The following is a 16,659-nucleotide window of genomic DNA, read 5'->3' as shown; positions in this document are numbered from 1 at the left end:
ACATTCCTCAGCAACCAAAGCCTATAGAGCGTCTCTCTGCAGAATAGGCTGGTCAAGGAGATCTTAGGCAGTTGTGGGCTAAGAACTGAGGTCTTCATTCTTAGTCATCTTTCGTACTTGAAGTACAGTTGTAACACTTCTTTCTTGTATAATACATGAGTAGTTTAGGACTCTGTGTGTGTGTATGTGCACTCTTTTTGATCTTTGAAAACCCTAGCACATAGGCACAAGCGTTCTACACTCACAGACCCGTTCGGTATTTTGTGGACTTCTTTAGAGGGACTACCCGGGAGAGGACACAGCCGACAGCCCAGCAGTGGGCACCCCGTGGGACTATAGTTGAGAGAGCTATCCAGTTGGGCAGATCCAGACGCCCGAGGGCTCGCGGATCCTCACATCGGAGATGGTGCCTACACCGGAGGATTCAGAGCATCATTGCGAGGCATCGGGCTAGGCATCTCACTGTGGCAGATATCCAAGCCATCTGGCAGAGACCCATGCTAGAGCTCCTAGGATGATTACCACTCCAGCCATATACTGTTGTACTCACTGTCACTTTTGTGCTCCCCCATATTCATGTATTCATGTATTCATGTATCCATGTACTCATGTACCCCATTTTGACTAGTAGCATTAGCTACCCACTCTCCCTAGTTGCTGCTTCCGGATGCTCCCTACTACTGATGTATATTGTAGGGCTAGATACTTACCTTCAATTCTTTCTTTTCTTTTCCAGACAGTGTATCAGATGTCACATGGTTGTAACTTTGGTCTCATAGGTCACTTTGGCCTTTTGAAGACGTTAATATAACATTTCATTTCATTTCTCTCTCTCTCTCTCTCTCTCTCTCTCTCTCTCTCTCTCTCTAGCTTAGGCTCTTTATTAGGTTCTCCCCAATCATTTAGCTCCATTCAGTGAATTTAAACAAGTTCTTATAGGTTAAATCATGTACCGATTCAGAGCGCTTGCATTTGCTCCTCTTGCAATGAGTTCCTCACTTACCTGCACGTCATCTTCTCCAAAGTCAAGGAGTTGGCAAAGTCAATGGCCAGATGGACTATGAAATACTACTGAGTGCCATGCATACCTGAATCTGTCCATTCAAGGCAGCCCAATGGAGAGGTGAGTTTTTTTCATCATTCTGAACATTCACATCCTGTGTTAAACATCCCAAGCTTTGTAACGATGTCAACTCTTCACTAACAATGCAAAAAGTTCTATCCATCCTATTCTTAGGCTGGCTCACAATACTTTATTTAGTAAGCACACCCAAGAAAACAAAAAGTAGTGCTACAAGCTTGTTACCGCTCCATGATCAAGCAAGTACTGTACAACATCCATATGCCCATTTGCAGCTGCCATGTGAAGGGCTGTAAAACATAAAGGCATAAATGTCACAGCTGGAAAACACCATAGCAAATAGTGACTTGCCTAAAACTTCTAGCTGCCAATGCAATTGACAGAAAGGTATTGTAGTCTTTGTCATGCAAATTGATAACCACCACCAGCATAACAAGAGAAGTTAGTTTTGTAAGCCTAGCTTTGCATATATATACACCTAGATGAATCCAAGAACATGCCCAAATTCACCTTTTAGGAACGTGCATGTTATATACTCATGGTAGTCAACCCACAAGACTATATAACTATCAACTCCATTATGCATAGTATGGACTAGATACTACGACATCCCCACTAACGTCATCAGTGCCCAATAGTGGGTGTAGAACTCTATATCAAGATATGCTCTCACACATGCACTCCACACACACACATAAGAGCATATATTCACACAAAAGCCCTTGGTACTAAGTTTCTATCAAACCTCTAGAGATGTAGGGCAGACTTGGCCATAATGAAGCCTAGCACTAAGGGAAGTAGCAAATAGAAAGAATTATTAGAGCAAATAAGTAGTTGATAGGGCAAATGCACCGCTAAAGATAGAAAGAATTAGCACAATAACACCACTCCTTTCAGATGCATAGTACAATAAAATATACACCGTGTATTTTCTGGCTCAGCTTCACAACCTAACAAAGGTACTTCAACACACTCAATAGCTGATAGCAAAGTGTTATTGCTATGTCCCTCCTCCAATCAAGAAGTAGAGGACCCAATAATGGGCCGGCCTCTCACATTCGGGTATACTTTTATAATCCACAGTCTGGATACAAGCACACTGCCCTCAAACCTGATCTGCACACAATTACGAAGTTTTTCAGGTGAAATAGAGGAACTCTAGCCAGAAGTTTGGGAACCCATGAGGAGTCAATGAGGAGCACAGTATAGAGACCCTTACCTAAATAGAACAGTTGAGAGATGGCTTTGCAGGCTCAGTCATTCCCAAAGTATTCTCTCTTTTCTGCACCAACCCATCCCATTTACCACGTTGTATGGATAAGGACAAGACTCTCACACTCATTTACCTACCTGGCAATCCCTCTCTTGAAATTCTCTCCTTAAAGCCTTAGTCTAAGGCCTTGGCTTATAGCAAGCCCACCCACTAGGTTACGTGGCTCCAAACCATGCCGCAAGTTTGTACATACACATCTTTGTAGGTGTGCCCACCTTCATTAAGAGGCGTTCACGTGCAGAGAAGGACAAAGAAGCACAGGGCACAAAGGGATTTACGGTGATGGATAATCAGGGTATAAGAGCGAGCATGTAATAAGATGCATATGAAATGTATTTTGCAGTGTGAGGAATCTGGTGAATCGGGACTATATTGAAGTGCTAGTGATCACAGCTCGGCCTCACAAGGCTCTCAGGATTAGATCGTGGGGTGGTGGCATTTGAAAAAAACGGTGTGTCGGATCACAAGGGTTAAAATCTCGTGAATATCCTGTGTGAGCATGGAGAGCCATCAAACACACCTAAAGGCGGGAGGATCCACTCATAGGATATTTGATGTTAATCCGGAGTCCCTTGAGGAACCAACCCAGGCTTGGTTTCAGGCACAACCGGCAGATGTGCAAGCAGATTGGGCTCAGCTCACTGGGGCTTCGATTGCTCTTTTGTTACAATTGTTACTGTGGCCAGTGTATGGAGGAAAGACTCTCATGGTGGTTCCCTAGTGATGAGAGAAGCAATCATAGCGATGGGACTCGGGAGACCCGTAGCCTAGGGGCCTCGGCCATGGTCAACCCCATTGGGGGGGGGGGGGGGGGGGGCGTTGGTGGTGCAGGCCAGAGCACCTGTTTCAGAGGGTTCCCCATCACCAAGAGGAGTTCATGATACTCCTTTGGGAAGCCCCAGAAACAGATTTTCACCAGACAGCTAGTCACAGCGGTGAGTGGGTCCAAGTCTACCATGAAGCCATCAAGCAATGTACTCATGTGCACTAGGGCTCAACTACAAGACTCTGTGCTAGGGCAGCCTTGTCAAACGTAATCAGAATGTAGCCCTTTCCTAGGAATTGGATGCCAAAATGCATCTTTGCTCATCGATGGGTGCAGCTTACAGGAGGTCCTGAATCTGTCCCCTTGCTAGCTTGCTTCCGACAAATCTGCAGATCAAGGTGGTGGCCTGCAATGAGACAAGCGAAGCAGATACGAGTTGGAGGTCTGTTTCTCAGAAAGGGCAGTCGAGGGCAGCCTCGGCATGGGATCCACTGTTTGATATCAATAAGGGTTTGGTGACTACATCATGTCCAATCTGGGTCGAGCTGGTGGACATGCGGGGGGAGGGGGGTGGGGAGGCGGAGAGGAAGGAGAAGGGATCGGCTGGAAGTGATCCATCGGAGAGGGAGGCTGCTAGGAGGGGCTCATCCGGGGTTCAATGGGGCCAGCTGGCCTCATTGGAAACTGAGAGCCGGAAGAGGAATCTCGGCGGGGAAGCAGCCGCCAAACCAAAGGGGCCCTCTCTGTGATTGGAGGGGGTCCATCGCCAATGGGTGGGTGCTGTGATAAATGCTCGAAACGGTTCTCTGACAGAACCGAATCCTCCTGTACCCTACCGGCCTAGCGCGCAACGGCGACACTCAGCTCTAGTAGTCGGCTGACAGCCCGGGCACGGGCCAACGGTCCGCCACTCTACGGCAACACGGTCGTCCGTGGTCGGGTCTTGGTGCTCCGCGGACCGCTGCGAAAGAGCCTGCCTCTCTCTCTATCCCGGGGAGACACTGTCTCTCGCGAGGCAATACAAATGCGAAGGGATGGAATCCCAACTGCCCCTGCGGCGAGAGACGAGGCAACAGGGGGGCGGGGGGGGGGGGGGATTCCATCACTCTCCCAATGACTCCACCCATCACCGGGAGAAGAGGAAGGTATTCCTTCCTGAGGCCTAAGAAGAAGACTGTCATTGGGGATCACGATACGCTAGCCAGTGGGCCGGACATGGGGTCGAAGCTGTGCTGCCACCGTGCAAAGAAGGCATGGGTCGTACGCAGTGCAACAGGGCTCAGCTGCATGACTCGATCTGATGCCGCTAGCGAGTCGAACTCAACTTGGTAGTAGCCACCCCCCAAAGGATGAATGTCTATGATCTTTGTAGGCCCACCGATGAGGCTCACCTGCGAAAGATCTCTAAGTTGTCCACGCACAGGGCGGCTACCGACAATCTTGCATACCAGAGTGGAGGCCTCTAATGATGCAACAATCGTAGCAAGGAGCTGAAGGTCTGCTTCAGAGAAAGATAAGCAAGTAATGGCGACCTTGGTCAGGGTTGAGGAGCCGCTACCATGGAGTTCCCCCCGAGGGTGAAGACCAAAAAATGCCAAGACTTACCGAATGGAGAATGCCCCAAGAACTGAGAAAGCTACCTATAGAAGACGGAAGGGCAAAGAAGTTGGAGGAGAGGCTACAGAGGAGGCAACGGAGAGACACGGGAGAGGGGGGGGGGCGGGGGTGCTGTTGGTGGGGGATGGAGGGGAATGCGGGGGATGGAGGAGGGATGCGCAAGCAGGCGGCGAGGAAGAAGGGGTGCTGGCAATAGCGAAGGGGGCAGGCAACAGGAAAAAATGCATGAGGGGGGGAGAGCGCGCAGATCTGCGCTGAACTGAGAGAGCATTTCCCCCCATATCCCGGTTATCCACTATAACTGGGGGATAAGGGAGACCATGGGGCGGAATGCCCCTTATAGAAGGGCCATGAAGACCAGAACCCACAATGTGGGATAATGGCTACCAACGTGGCAGTGTAGGAGAGGAAGGCGACGAAATCCAACGCCAACACAGCAGCATATATAAGCAATCGCCTAACTTCAGCATCATTCATTCAGATTTCAGCAAAGTCTCAAGCAGAATTCAGCAATAAAATAGCATATAAATATCCTATCTTCTCCAGGCAAATATTGAAGCTCCTCTTCCATTCTCAACTAGCATATATAAGCAATCGCCTACACAGCAGCATATATAAGCAATCGCCTAACTTCAGCATCATTCATTCAGATTTCAGCAAAGTCAGAAGAACAAAGAGAATGTAAGGGCAGGAGTTGCTGACCCATATTCGAAGACTGCTCGCTGAAGCTACGCCCCGTCCCTGCTTGCGCGACCTGCACACCAGCGCCCGAGCTTCAGACTCTGATGGAGACTCCTCCCGCCTCGCCTCAGAGGGACTCATCCGCAGCCCCCTCGCCCGCCCCCGAGGACACCCCCATCAGGCTTTCTCTTTCGCCGGAAGAGGAAGCGAGCCTCACCGCAGAGGTGGAACGCCTTCAGGCCCATTCCACCATCTGCCGTATAGTCGGCACTCGCCCCAGCAGAGGGGAGATCCGGGATCTTCTCCAGGCCCGCCTTCTTGCAGATGTGGGCAAGATCCTGGACGTACAGCTTCTGGGCCGGGGACATTATCAGATCGAGTTCGAGACCGCCCAGAGTGTGGCCAAGGTCCTTGCCATGAGTCCCCTTGACATCAGGGGTGCTCGGGCTTTCTTCAGACCTTGGCAGCATGGCTTTGATCTAGCAGCGGCTGAGCAGGGAGAGCGCCTTTCTCATGTTACAGTTTGCTTCCCTGGACTCCGCCGGGAGTATCTTCCGCTTCTCTCTCGGCTAGGAGCATTGGTGGGCTCGGTACTCGAGACTGGCCCCACAGCAGCTTCAGTGGTGGCCAGAGCAGCTGGGCTACCCTCCGTCAGAGTTTTGGTGTCTGACATCTCCTCCCTTCCTAAGGTCATTCAGCTACCTAGGATAGGGGGGGGATGGATTGATCAGAGAGTGGAGTTCTCGGGGCTCCCGAACCAGTGCTTCATATGCAGGCAGGTCGGCCATCTGGCCAAGGCCTGCCCTCGCAGGAGACCTCAACCCTCACCACAGCAGCAGGCCCCTGATGGCCCGCCCACAGATGCGGCACGGCAGGCTGCCTCCGGGACGCCTGCTCAGGCCACAGAGACCTCGGAGTGGCAGCCTGGACAGGGGCACCGCCAAGGGAGACAGTCACAGCAGCACGCACAGAGACCGCTGCAGCAACAGCCACAGTCTCAGCCTCACTGGGTTCCCGTGAGGAACAGCTTTGCTCCCCTCCAGGAGGAGACCTCGGCAACGACTGAGGACCAGGAGATGCCAGCACCCCCTCCTTCAAGCCCCCCCACCCCCACCCCCACCCCCATCCCCTCCCACTGCCTCGCTTCCACCTTCGCCTCCTCCCGCCCCCGCTCCGGTCTCGGCAGCGGCTCCCTCTCTGCCCCCCTCGCCCCCCCTCCTCCCCCCCCACCCGCCTCGCCTTCCCGGGAGACCCTGGTAGTCCCCTGGCGCTCGCCCGCCGGAGGGCGCTGAGCACCGACCTCGCTCGAGCACCACAGAGGAGACCTACCATGCCGATCCGGGCTTCACGGATATCATCTATCCGCAGTCGGCTAAGTCGCCTCGGTGTTAGACAGCGATCGGAGGCTTTTGGTTACGCCTTCACTCGGCTTTTTGGAGCAGAGGGCCCCCATGAGCCAGCACCCATCCGAGTTCATGTAGTGATACCTCCGGCCCGCGGGGAGGAGGCACTTGATTCAGCAGTGGCCTTCTCGTTCCCTCTCTGTGGCCCTTGCGACCGGGAGTGGACTCTAGAGCTCGCTCTTAGCACTTTGAAGACTCAGGCAGTTGAGTTTTCTCATCATGTGAGCGACCTGGAGGTGACAGATGTGATAGGCCGGCTCTGGGAGTTGGCTCATTTTTTCTTGGATCCCGGGAGTGTGGATGCCTCAGGGATTCGTCATTTGGTCGTGCGTATAGTGGCAGACTTAGCACGCGACCCTGGATATGTATGTATACACGAGGTTGCTCTGTCAGAGCGGGAGGCAGTCGCCCTGGGCCACAGCCACTGGCGCCTGATCCGGGATTCTTGCAGTACACCGGGTGGGCAGATTCGCAGCCGCTCGGATGGGGACTACTCTCTATCCAAGCCGCTTGCGAAGGCCCGCCGCACGGCTGAGACAGCATCTACCTCAGCAAGTCATCCATGAGGATCATCTCATGGAATGTACAGGGCCTGGGCGGAGCACATTTTATACGCTATCGAGGTTGCTTGAGGCAGGAGCTTCAGAGATGCCTGGTTGGTGGCAGCATTGATATTTTGATGATGCATGAGCACCACTTGGGTGAGAGCAGGATCCGGAGATATGGTTCGGTGATGCCTGGTAGATGGGATACCTTTTGGTCTGCAGGATTTGGTCCTTTGGGTGGACAGGGAGGAGTTTGCATGGTCATTGCAGATGTATCGCGGTAGGCCATTGTGGATCGAGGGATCATTGTGCCTGGTAGAGCACAGTATGTTATTCTGAGGATGCATGATGAGCTATTGGGCGTGCTCAACGTCTATGCGCCTAATCATGCTAGTGCCAGAGCAGAGTTCTGGACCCAGGTTACGGATGCATTGCCAAAGGCCGCACATTGACTTCAACATGCTTGAGGACCCGGCCGATAGGGTGGGAGGCAGTCATGTTACAGTGCACGGCACGAAACTTGCAGCTTGGGACCGGTTTTGCATGACACTGAGGATCACTGATGCATGGCAGCATGGGGCCTTCTCCCGTTCTCAGGACAGTCTTAGTTTCTCTCGGTCGGATCGCCGACAGGGAGGGACTAATCTATCACGGATTGATCGCTTTTATGTGGGCGACTGGTTAGGGGAGCGAGGGGGCTCCGTCGGCATTCTCGCTGGCACCTCATTTTCAGATCATGCGCCAGTTATCCTGACATGGGAGGAGAGGACACGGGAGCCCAGCTTGCAGTTGAGGATCCCAGAGAGGGTACTTACAGATCCCAGTCTCGCTGAGGACATTGAGAGAATCTGGCATGATAGTCAGTGCTCTGACCAGGATGCAGCAGGCCAGTGTGCCCAGGGACTCATCGAGCTTAGCTCTTTTCTACACGCTGCAGCTTTGACACGGCTGGGAGAGATTCGCGAGAGGGAGCATCGGCTGTGACGCAGCCTTGCCTCGTTACAGCGCCTCCAGGAGCAGCAGCCGGCATGGGCTTATTTTTGCATGGCCAAGAGGCCAATCTTCTTCGGGCAGAGCAGTCGCTCCAGGTTTTTAGTGCAGCTTCGGGAGCATTGATCAATTGGCGCAAGACAGTGGCCTTTTGGATCAGTAGTGCTCCCACTCCGGCATGGAGCCCGGACCCCGATTTTAGATGGATTCCTCCAGGCACAGCAGTGCGGTATTTGGGATGCCAGATTGGCCTAGATTTGTCACCTGAGCAGCAGATTGCCCCGCTTCTTCTGAGCATTCGGAAGAAGCTTTTGTATTGGAGTACAGCTCGACTATCCTTGGCTGGGAGGGTGGTGGTGGCAAATCAGGTGCTGTTAGCGACCATGTGGTACATTACGTCTTGCTGGATCTTCTCGAGCTCTTGCATCAGCCAGGTACAGAGGCTGATCAGGAACTTTTTGTGGTCTGGGCGGGACGGTCAGCCAACTCGGGCAAAGGTTGCATGGGCAGTTATTACACTTCCGCTGGCTCAGGGAGGTTTGGGCATTATAGATCCAGTCGATCAGAGCAGAGCCTTATTGGGGAAGCTTATTGTTCGGGGGTTGCTTCCAGGCGCTGAGCCTTGGAAAGAGCTCCTCTTGCAGCGGCTGCAGGCTCGGGCGCCCCCAGCAGGGAGCACTTGGGCACCAGAGATTCGCTGGATCTTCACAGAGATGAGGAGGACAGGCCTCAGTAGAGGATGGGAGGACAGATTTGCTTTGAGTATCCTGAGAGCTTGGGAGCTGCTGAGACCGGGGCTCTCTCAGTGACCTCCTTCTTGTGTTGAGGAGCGGGCCAGACAGCCGCTCATCTGGAGCCCAGCGGTTCGCACAGAGCAGGGTCATATGCTGGGTTCTCGGCCTCCTTTAGCCTGGGGGCCTTTAGCGGCAAGCCCAGCTCGTAGTTTTGGAGACTGGCAGGCCTTCTGCAGTCTCCCAGGTGGAGAGGCTAAGTCCCTTCAGAGGGGGGTTGATTATGAGAGATGATATTCAGGAGGCACTCACAGAGGAGTGGTTCACGCCTCTCGAGACAGTGACCCCACAGTGGATGGGAGCCTTTACACAGTTGGAGATCCTGATTGCTGTCAGAGCTTGCACTGAGGATGGCAGTTGCCTCTACTATGAGATTCAGGATGAGGGCAGACTCCAGCGAGTGGAGGTGGAGTCGCCTTTGGTTGCAGAGTGCACCTTTCAGAGGATTCGGGTAGTGGCCGCCGCTTCTCGGAAGTGGCATATAGACCCCGATCCTGCTGATGTGCTCCCGGATTGGCGCATATGGGCATATGCAGCGCGCCCCTTGGCCCGGCTACAGTGGGATCCCGGGGAGTACGAGTGGCATGATCCTTATGCATCCCTTGAGGCCACAGAGATTACCTGTTTCCAGTATACTGTTCGGCTGGGGCGGCATATTTTGACGGCGAGGAGGACGGTCTCTCCAGCGGCAGCGGGGCATTGGCGGCTACAAGGACTCTCACAGGAGTTCCTGGAGGATTTTTGGGCTCGGCTCTGGGCTAGTCGACAAGCCCGCAGGATCTCGACTTTTCAGTGGGGCTGGTCGCCCACAGGGGCTCAACAGTTGGCACTTGGCTTGTTTACAGCGGTCTTCCGGCGGCCTGCGTCCGATGAGGCCACCCTATGGAGACACAGAGACACTGCCTTTGGGATTGCCCTCAGGCGCAGCAGATTTAGCTGCGGATGCTGCGTATTCTGGCTCCCCTCTCTCCAGAGGGTATGTTTACGTGGGGTGCCGCTACTTGGTCGACTTCGTCAGGGCCTGCTATGGGCTATGAGATGGAGCAGGGCAGTCAGGCCATCAAATTTATTAGGGGCCAGCCTCGCCTGGTTCCGGCACCGGATTTCTCGTCCGCCAGCTGGACACAGGAGCGGGATTTACGATGGGAGCTCCTCAGCAGCCTCACCATCTGGTTCACCTGGAGGGCCCGGTGCTTTACGGCCTTTGAGGGGAGATTGGAGCCACCAGCAGAGACTGTACGGGGGATTTGGCAGGAGTTGATCCACACCCTGCGAGGACAGTACGACCGCATCCGGGGAGACTCGGATGAGGCGATCTTGCGGCGCCAGGCCTTTCACACCACTTGGCGTTGTGGCCCCTTCTACACCTTACACACGGGATCCCCCCGTTGGCACTACAGGCCACCTGTTTGGCTCTTCCCCCCCCCTATTGTATGATTTAGCCTCTCAGTCCTTTGTACTGATGCTTGTATTTTGCAGCACCTAGGGAGAGTCTCCGGGCTGCCATGCTGTATTCACTGCTCTGTTTCTCTTATGAGCAGGAGAGATCTTTTGTAGCCCTACGGGCGTTTTTATATAACTAATGAAAGGATCTTTTCTCGGAAAAAAAAAAAGATTTCAGCAAAGTCTCAAGCAAAATTCAGAAATAAAATACCATATAAATATCCTATCTTCTCCAGGCAAATATTGAAGCTCCTCCTCCATTCTCAACCAGCATTTGTGCAGTCCTACAGCTATCTGGACTTGCATAAGTGACCCCAAGAGTCTTTTGCAGTGCCTTGGATTGATGGATACTCAGCCGACGTACGGTCTTCCTCGTCCTTGCGTTGGGCAGTCATATCGCTTGTTCTCAAGCATTGTACAGCAGTTCTCCAAAGAATTAATATAAGCAAATACTCCTACTTCTTTTTTTTTTGGGAGGGGGGGGGGGTGCTGGGTTTCAATGGGTAATTGGGACCCAATACTGTGTCGTCTACTTCTTCTCTCTCTCTCTCTCTCTCTCTCTCTCTCTCTCTCTCTCTCCTTTGTGAATTGGATGCTAAAGATCTCACCACATAAAGGTATAAAGAAGGCCCTATTGTGCATGACCACGATCAACCTCAATGCATGTAACACCCTATCTAAGGTGTTCCAAGCTTCTAAAGCATCTCTGGCGTTAGCTATGGGATGAATGTATCCATCACTAAGGCCTAGAGCAATAATAGCCATTGCTTTTTCATCTTTTGAAGTCCATGCTTGCTCCCCCTCTCTAGTAGGTGGCTTTTTCTATTTCCCATTTGCACAATTGACCATTTAACTTGCCAAGTGTGAAACCCCATGCCAATGAATTTATCAATTTGTTGTGTGACCATGATGTGAAGGGTGATCTTACCACTTGGCTTCAAGCACAAGGGCAGTCCCTTTACAAAGAAAAAGGAAAAAAAAAGTGCAATCATTGATCAGCAGTCAACAATTGACAAGTGCAGTCGGGCGATTGGTCGATTGTGCCGACCGGAGGCACAATCACAACTAGAGGCAGCAATCGAATCGATTGAACAGCTTCGCGATTGCAGATCAGGCGATTGTAAAATTGCAGGCAACTGGAGAATCACAGAAATCAATTGAGGAGAGTTTTTCAGGCAGTAACTGTAACTCTGGTCAAATTGGATTGATTTCTTGATGGAATCGGCTCACATTTCAAACATAGCATGCTTGATGAATAGATAAAACAATTTCATGCTCAATTTTACCAGGAGTCGCCAATTCACAGAAGCATTGTGATTTCTCAGAGTTCTGCAAGTCAGAAACCATCATTCAGGGGAAGTCAGCATCACTAAATGCAAATTGTACTCATCCTCTGCTGGCCAACAGCAGTCAGCTGTGTGTAGGGGGTTTAGTCATTGATCCCTAGTTGGGGCAGGTCAATAATCAGTCCATATTCGGTCTTAGTTTACCATTTTGGAAGGCCAAAGGCCACAGAGGTTGTACAGTCAAATACATCATTTTGTATCATATCAATATACTGAATACACAGTTCATCTCCCTCTTCTCTCTACATCTAATCATTTCTTTTGCATTAGTGTTCCTAATCAGTAGGCTTAGGGCTGGATCACGTAAGTCAAGGCTTCCACATGTATGAAGTTTTCCTTCTTTTTGGTAAAGAACTGCAAGGAGATTTGGGGGCTGTTGGAGTGGAGGGATCTGCGAGAGCTACTGGCAACTACTTGTTGGGTTATCCTTTATGGTGGTCCTCTGTGTGTGATCCCCCATTAGCCTTGATAAATTGTAAAGTGGCTAGAAGGTTGAACAATAAAGACTTAAGACACATGGGGAATGTTTGGGATGGATCTCTTCTGGGTTGCATGATCACTGATCAACCATCGGTGATGTATGGTGTTTCAAGGTTTGATAGGCCTGTACTACTCTCAGTAATGAAAAGGATAAATTTACAACTGAATACTACCTGCAGGTGGGACAACTGGACATCTAATTGGTGTTGGGCTGTGCAGTGTGAGGCTCCTTCCCTTAGTCTTGTTACTCCCTGAACCTTTACATGAAAGAGTCAGATAGGAACTGGGAGCATCTCAACAGACCATAGAGACTTAGCTTCTCTTATAGATACTGATCTTTGAGATATTGTATGTTATGGGAATCAGCACTACCTCTTCATATGGTGATCTTCCTTTGGAAAGTAAGCTAGGTGCCTTGCGTATGGGAGATAAAGTACAAGCTGTACTTGATCCAGCCCTAAGCCTACTGATTTGGAACACTACTGCAATAGCAATGAATAGACAGCAGAGAGAATAGAGATGAACTGTATTTTCAATATATTGATATAGTACAAAAAGATGTATATGTTTGTACAACTTCCATGGCCTTTGGCCTTCCAAAAATGGACTGAATTCTTGACCACAAGACTGACTATGACCTGCCCCATGGTGGGGATGAGATGCTTATAACTGAACTATTGCTTGCTATTTATAGGCTCCTAGGAAATACCCACTCTTGACCAGCAGAGGACAAGCACAAAAATCATATAATATTATTTAAATGCTGGTGACTTTTGTATGTTAGGTGCTTATGACCTGGACGACTCATGGGCTGATTTTGGGGGCTTCTTCTTTACCAACCAGAGCCTATTATTTACCCTAAAACTGCTGCCTAATCAGGGATTAGCTAGGAGACTGGCTATGTTCACGTGTGTGCATGTGACATTCCCTCCTGCTAAACTTGATGATGGGTTGGAAACCTGTCATCCTTCCTCTTTGGATTACTAACACTGTACTTTGACTGTTTAACTTCTGATACTTTGACTGAAAACCCTGTTGCTCCTCTGATTCCCCTCCAAGTTTGGTTTGGGAACTCTGCATCTGTTCCACTTCCTCCCCATGCCTACACTCCCTTTCCCTTAACACAGCTGAGAATGATCGTGCCTGATGCTCCACCTTTGGAACTGATCTAAGAGCCAATGGTACGCTCCTTCGAGCACACAACTTCCAAGAAATGCTTTCCTCTGGCTTTGCCTGCTGCCGACCACCTCATAAATGCTACCCTTGCTGCATTCTTCCATGGATCTATGCGCCTTTCTCAGGACAGACGAGTGCTTAGATGGTTGCGCCTGAATGCTTTGATACCAATGTTGCATGCGGAAGCCTTGTTGTACTTGATCCAGCCCTAATGCAATAGCAATGAAAAGACATCAGAGAGAAGAGAGATGAATTGTATTTTCAGTATATTGATATGTCGGTACAACTTCCATGGCTTTTGGCCTTCCAAAATGGACTGAATTCTTGACCAAGAAGACTGACTATGGACTGACTATGACCTGCCCCATGGTGGGGATCAGATGCTTATGACTAACTACTGCTTGCTGTTTACACGCTTCTAGGAACAACCCTGCAGCCACCCAACTGCTGTCGGCCAGCAGAGGACAAGCACAAAAATCATATAATATTATTTAAATGCTGCTGACTTTTGTCTAGTTGGTGCTTACAACCTGGGCTGATTTTGGGGGCTTCTACCTGCCAAAGCCTGTTATTTACCCTAAAACTGCTCAGCTTGTGCTGGTTAAGCTTTGCAACCTTAGCTTCTCTGCATAAGGCACATGCACCTTGCTTCAATGACATAAGAAAGCTTACCCTCCAGCTCAAGCCCATCCTTAGCCATGTCAACAGCCCGCATCGAGGTGCCTTCCTGCAAAGATTGTAACATTATCATATCCATAAAAAACCGTGGTGGGAATAATGCCAGATAATTCTTCAGTAAACATGTCACCTCTTTCCCTACTGTAGAGTTGAGGTTTTCTTGATTAAACCCACTATACTGGTCTATTGTTATCATTATGTCTTGAACTCGCTCTTTGGGATTCTAAATACAGAATTTTTGCAACTGGTCGCACAAACCCTAACCTATTCATTGTCTCTCAGAGCTTAAGATCAGGGCCCAAGGGATTAATACCCCGTCGCTAATGTCCCTGCAGCTCATCTCATCACAATCTACAAGCAGCACAATCCTCCATCAACAGCAACTTGCCCACTTTTTCATAAGCAGCCTTGATGAATACTTTGATTCTTAAGTAATTCTGAGTTCGCATTCTAAGGTGTGGAACATTAGGACTGTTAAACCCACAACGCCCAAATCTTACTCAGGTAAGTATGCCCAAATTTCAGGTGGCTTTCCCATTATTCTTCATATGGGCTTGTCTGTTTCAGCCAGACACCCAGCCACATTCCCCATTAGTAAGCAGTGCCAGCCAACCAATATACACATCATGGACACCTCCCAGCCAGCTGGTCACTGTCCACCCCTCTTAGCTACAAAGCGTTTTGCTAGCTTGTGATATTATGTTCATAAAAAGAAAAATGAATGAACTCAAAGCTAACCTGTGCGTCCCTGCACATCTTGGCTGTCAGCATGCACACCTTGTGCCAAAATCTCTCTCACATCATCGATATCTCCATACCTGGCAGCCTGGATGTAAAAAAAAGACATTTCATAGAGCAATGCTCTCCATTTTTTACTTGTAGAGACAAAAAAATGCACATGATCGTATAGCAAGGATTATAAGGAACCTATTTGATTATCTTAATGGGGTAAACCAAGATTCATGGCCATGAGTATAAAATCACAAAAGCAAAAGTATTTAAAGAAACCAAAGACACCTGCAGAATCATAATAGGCCCAGCACGCAAAGGCGGTGGGTAGACATGGTGCCAGGAGAGCTGGCTGCAAGAGAGAGAGAGAGAGAGAGAGAGAGAAGAAGAAGAAGATATATTAACGTCTTGCAAAAGACCCAACAGGTCTATTGGACAAAAAGTGTACAATGTGTCCACGTAATCTCATCATGGAAAAAAAAGACAACGAAAAGAACTAACACTAATCCCTAGGTAAATGTAGATATGTATGGATTATCATCGTCATCCTCATCATGGAGGATCACCATCCTCATCATCATGGATACAAAGTGGGTGTAGAGGATACGGGGGGGTGAGTGTGGAGAGGGAGCTATCCATCATTGTGTGGTAGGGGTCCATAAAGGATGTCTAGCATCAGCGAGGGGGTGAGCACTGAGGAGGGCCCCTAGATCTGCAGGGCTGAGGAGAAGCTGGGAGAGACAAGGTGGCAGCTCCAGATGCTCTGTGGCCGAGGATCTCATCAATCTGGGGCTGGTGAACTTGGGGGTGCTCGAGGTCCAAGAGGGTGAGGCCATCTGGCTCTCTGAAGTACGGTGGCACGAGGCAGGGTAGCTCTAGTCGAGGGGTGAGATGGGCCCTAAATACGGTTTTTTTAAACACTTACAAACTATGGAGCCTCAAGCTTGAATGTGAGGGAAGGTCCGGAGGGGGAGGAGTCCAACGTGCTTGAGGAACCGGAACATGGAGATGTGTCTCTCCAGTTGGATCTCCCAATTGTCTCCAAAAAAGAGCCGGATTGGGTAATGCGATGCCAAAGGTCTCCCAATGTAGTGATTATGACTAAGGGACCGTCCTTGCATAGATATGGGCAGTGCATCTAGGGTGATAGGTTTAGGGACTCCTCTGCAAATCAAAATGGCCCTATCCAAATCTTCTCCCTCATACATAACTTGCGGATCTGACTGTCTAGCCTACCTATACCAGGGATCTCCAAGTGATGTAGCAAGATTCTCTCCTCATCCTGCCAATCAAGTGAACAATCAAGTGAACACTACCAATCTACCTTGCCAGTTTTTTGGGTCTCTCTGCAACCCCATATGGAATGCTGATTGGACACAAAAGTTGCGAAGTATTGCTGAGCAGGATTTCTATTTTTGTTGAGCATTTGGGATCTATTTCTCAAGAGAGGGGGGGGGGGGGAGGGGGGGGACACATCGTATTGTAAAAATTGGTTCGTACCGGTACGAGAAACAACCATGCGCCTAGTCTATGGTAACCCCGAGGAAACGGAGAGGCTCTTGTGTGCACTGTCTGACTCGTCTGAGAGGTGGGGGCTCCTGGGTGGGTTCCTCTCTTAGGCAGCGGCAAGAGGCTTCCTCGATGTGGGAGAAAAAGCTCG

The 16,659-nt window shown here is 50.2% G+C and overlaps 1 protein-coding gene across 5 annotated transcripts in view; it reads right to left on the bottom strand.

Annotated features, from left to right (window-relative positions):
* The window catches only part of LOC147632562 (uncharacterized), a 51,771-nt gene that overhangs the window by 1,744 nt on the left and 33,368 nt on the right, over positions 1-16,659 (bottom strand). Inside the window, exons 2-7 of one of the 5 annotated variants that reach the window (XM_086807340.1) lie at positions 15,009-15,096; positions 14,265-14,319; positions 11,877-11,919; positions 1,307-1,371; positions 1,089-1,157; positions 954-1,003 (exon numbers count right to left, since the gene is read on the bottom strand). In XM_086807340.1, coding sequence (XP_086663466.1) covers positions 954-1,003; positions 1,089-1,157; positions 1,307-1,371; positions 11,877-11,919; positions 14,265-14,282 — 245 coding nt within the window. In that variant the 5' untranslated portion in view covers positions 14,283-14,319; positions 15,009-15,096. The remainder of the gene's footprint in view (positions 1-953; positions 1,004-1,088; positions 1,158-1,306; positions 1,372-11,876; positions 11,920-14,264; positions 14,320-15,008; positions 15,097-16,659) is intronic. The other 4 variants (XM_086807341.1, XM_086807338.1, XM_086807339.1 and 1 more) reach the window with 4 other exon arrangements.

Source organism: Cibotium barometz, chromosome 13, assembly GCF_041138505.1.
Source record: "Cibotium barometz isolate CiBa-2024 chromosome 13, ASM4113850v1, whole genome shotgun sequence".
Lineage (NCBI taxonomy): Eukaryota > Viridiplantae > Streptophyta > Polypodiopsida > Cyatheales > Cibotiaceae > Cibotium > Cibotium barometz.
The sequence above is the reverse complement of the archived record's forward strand: the minus strand, read 5'-3'. Positions and strand labels throughout refer to the sequence as shown.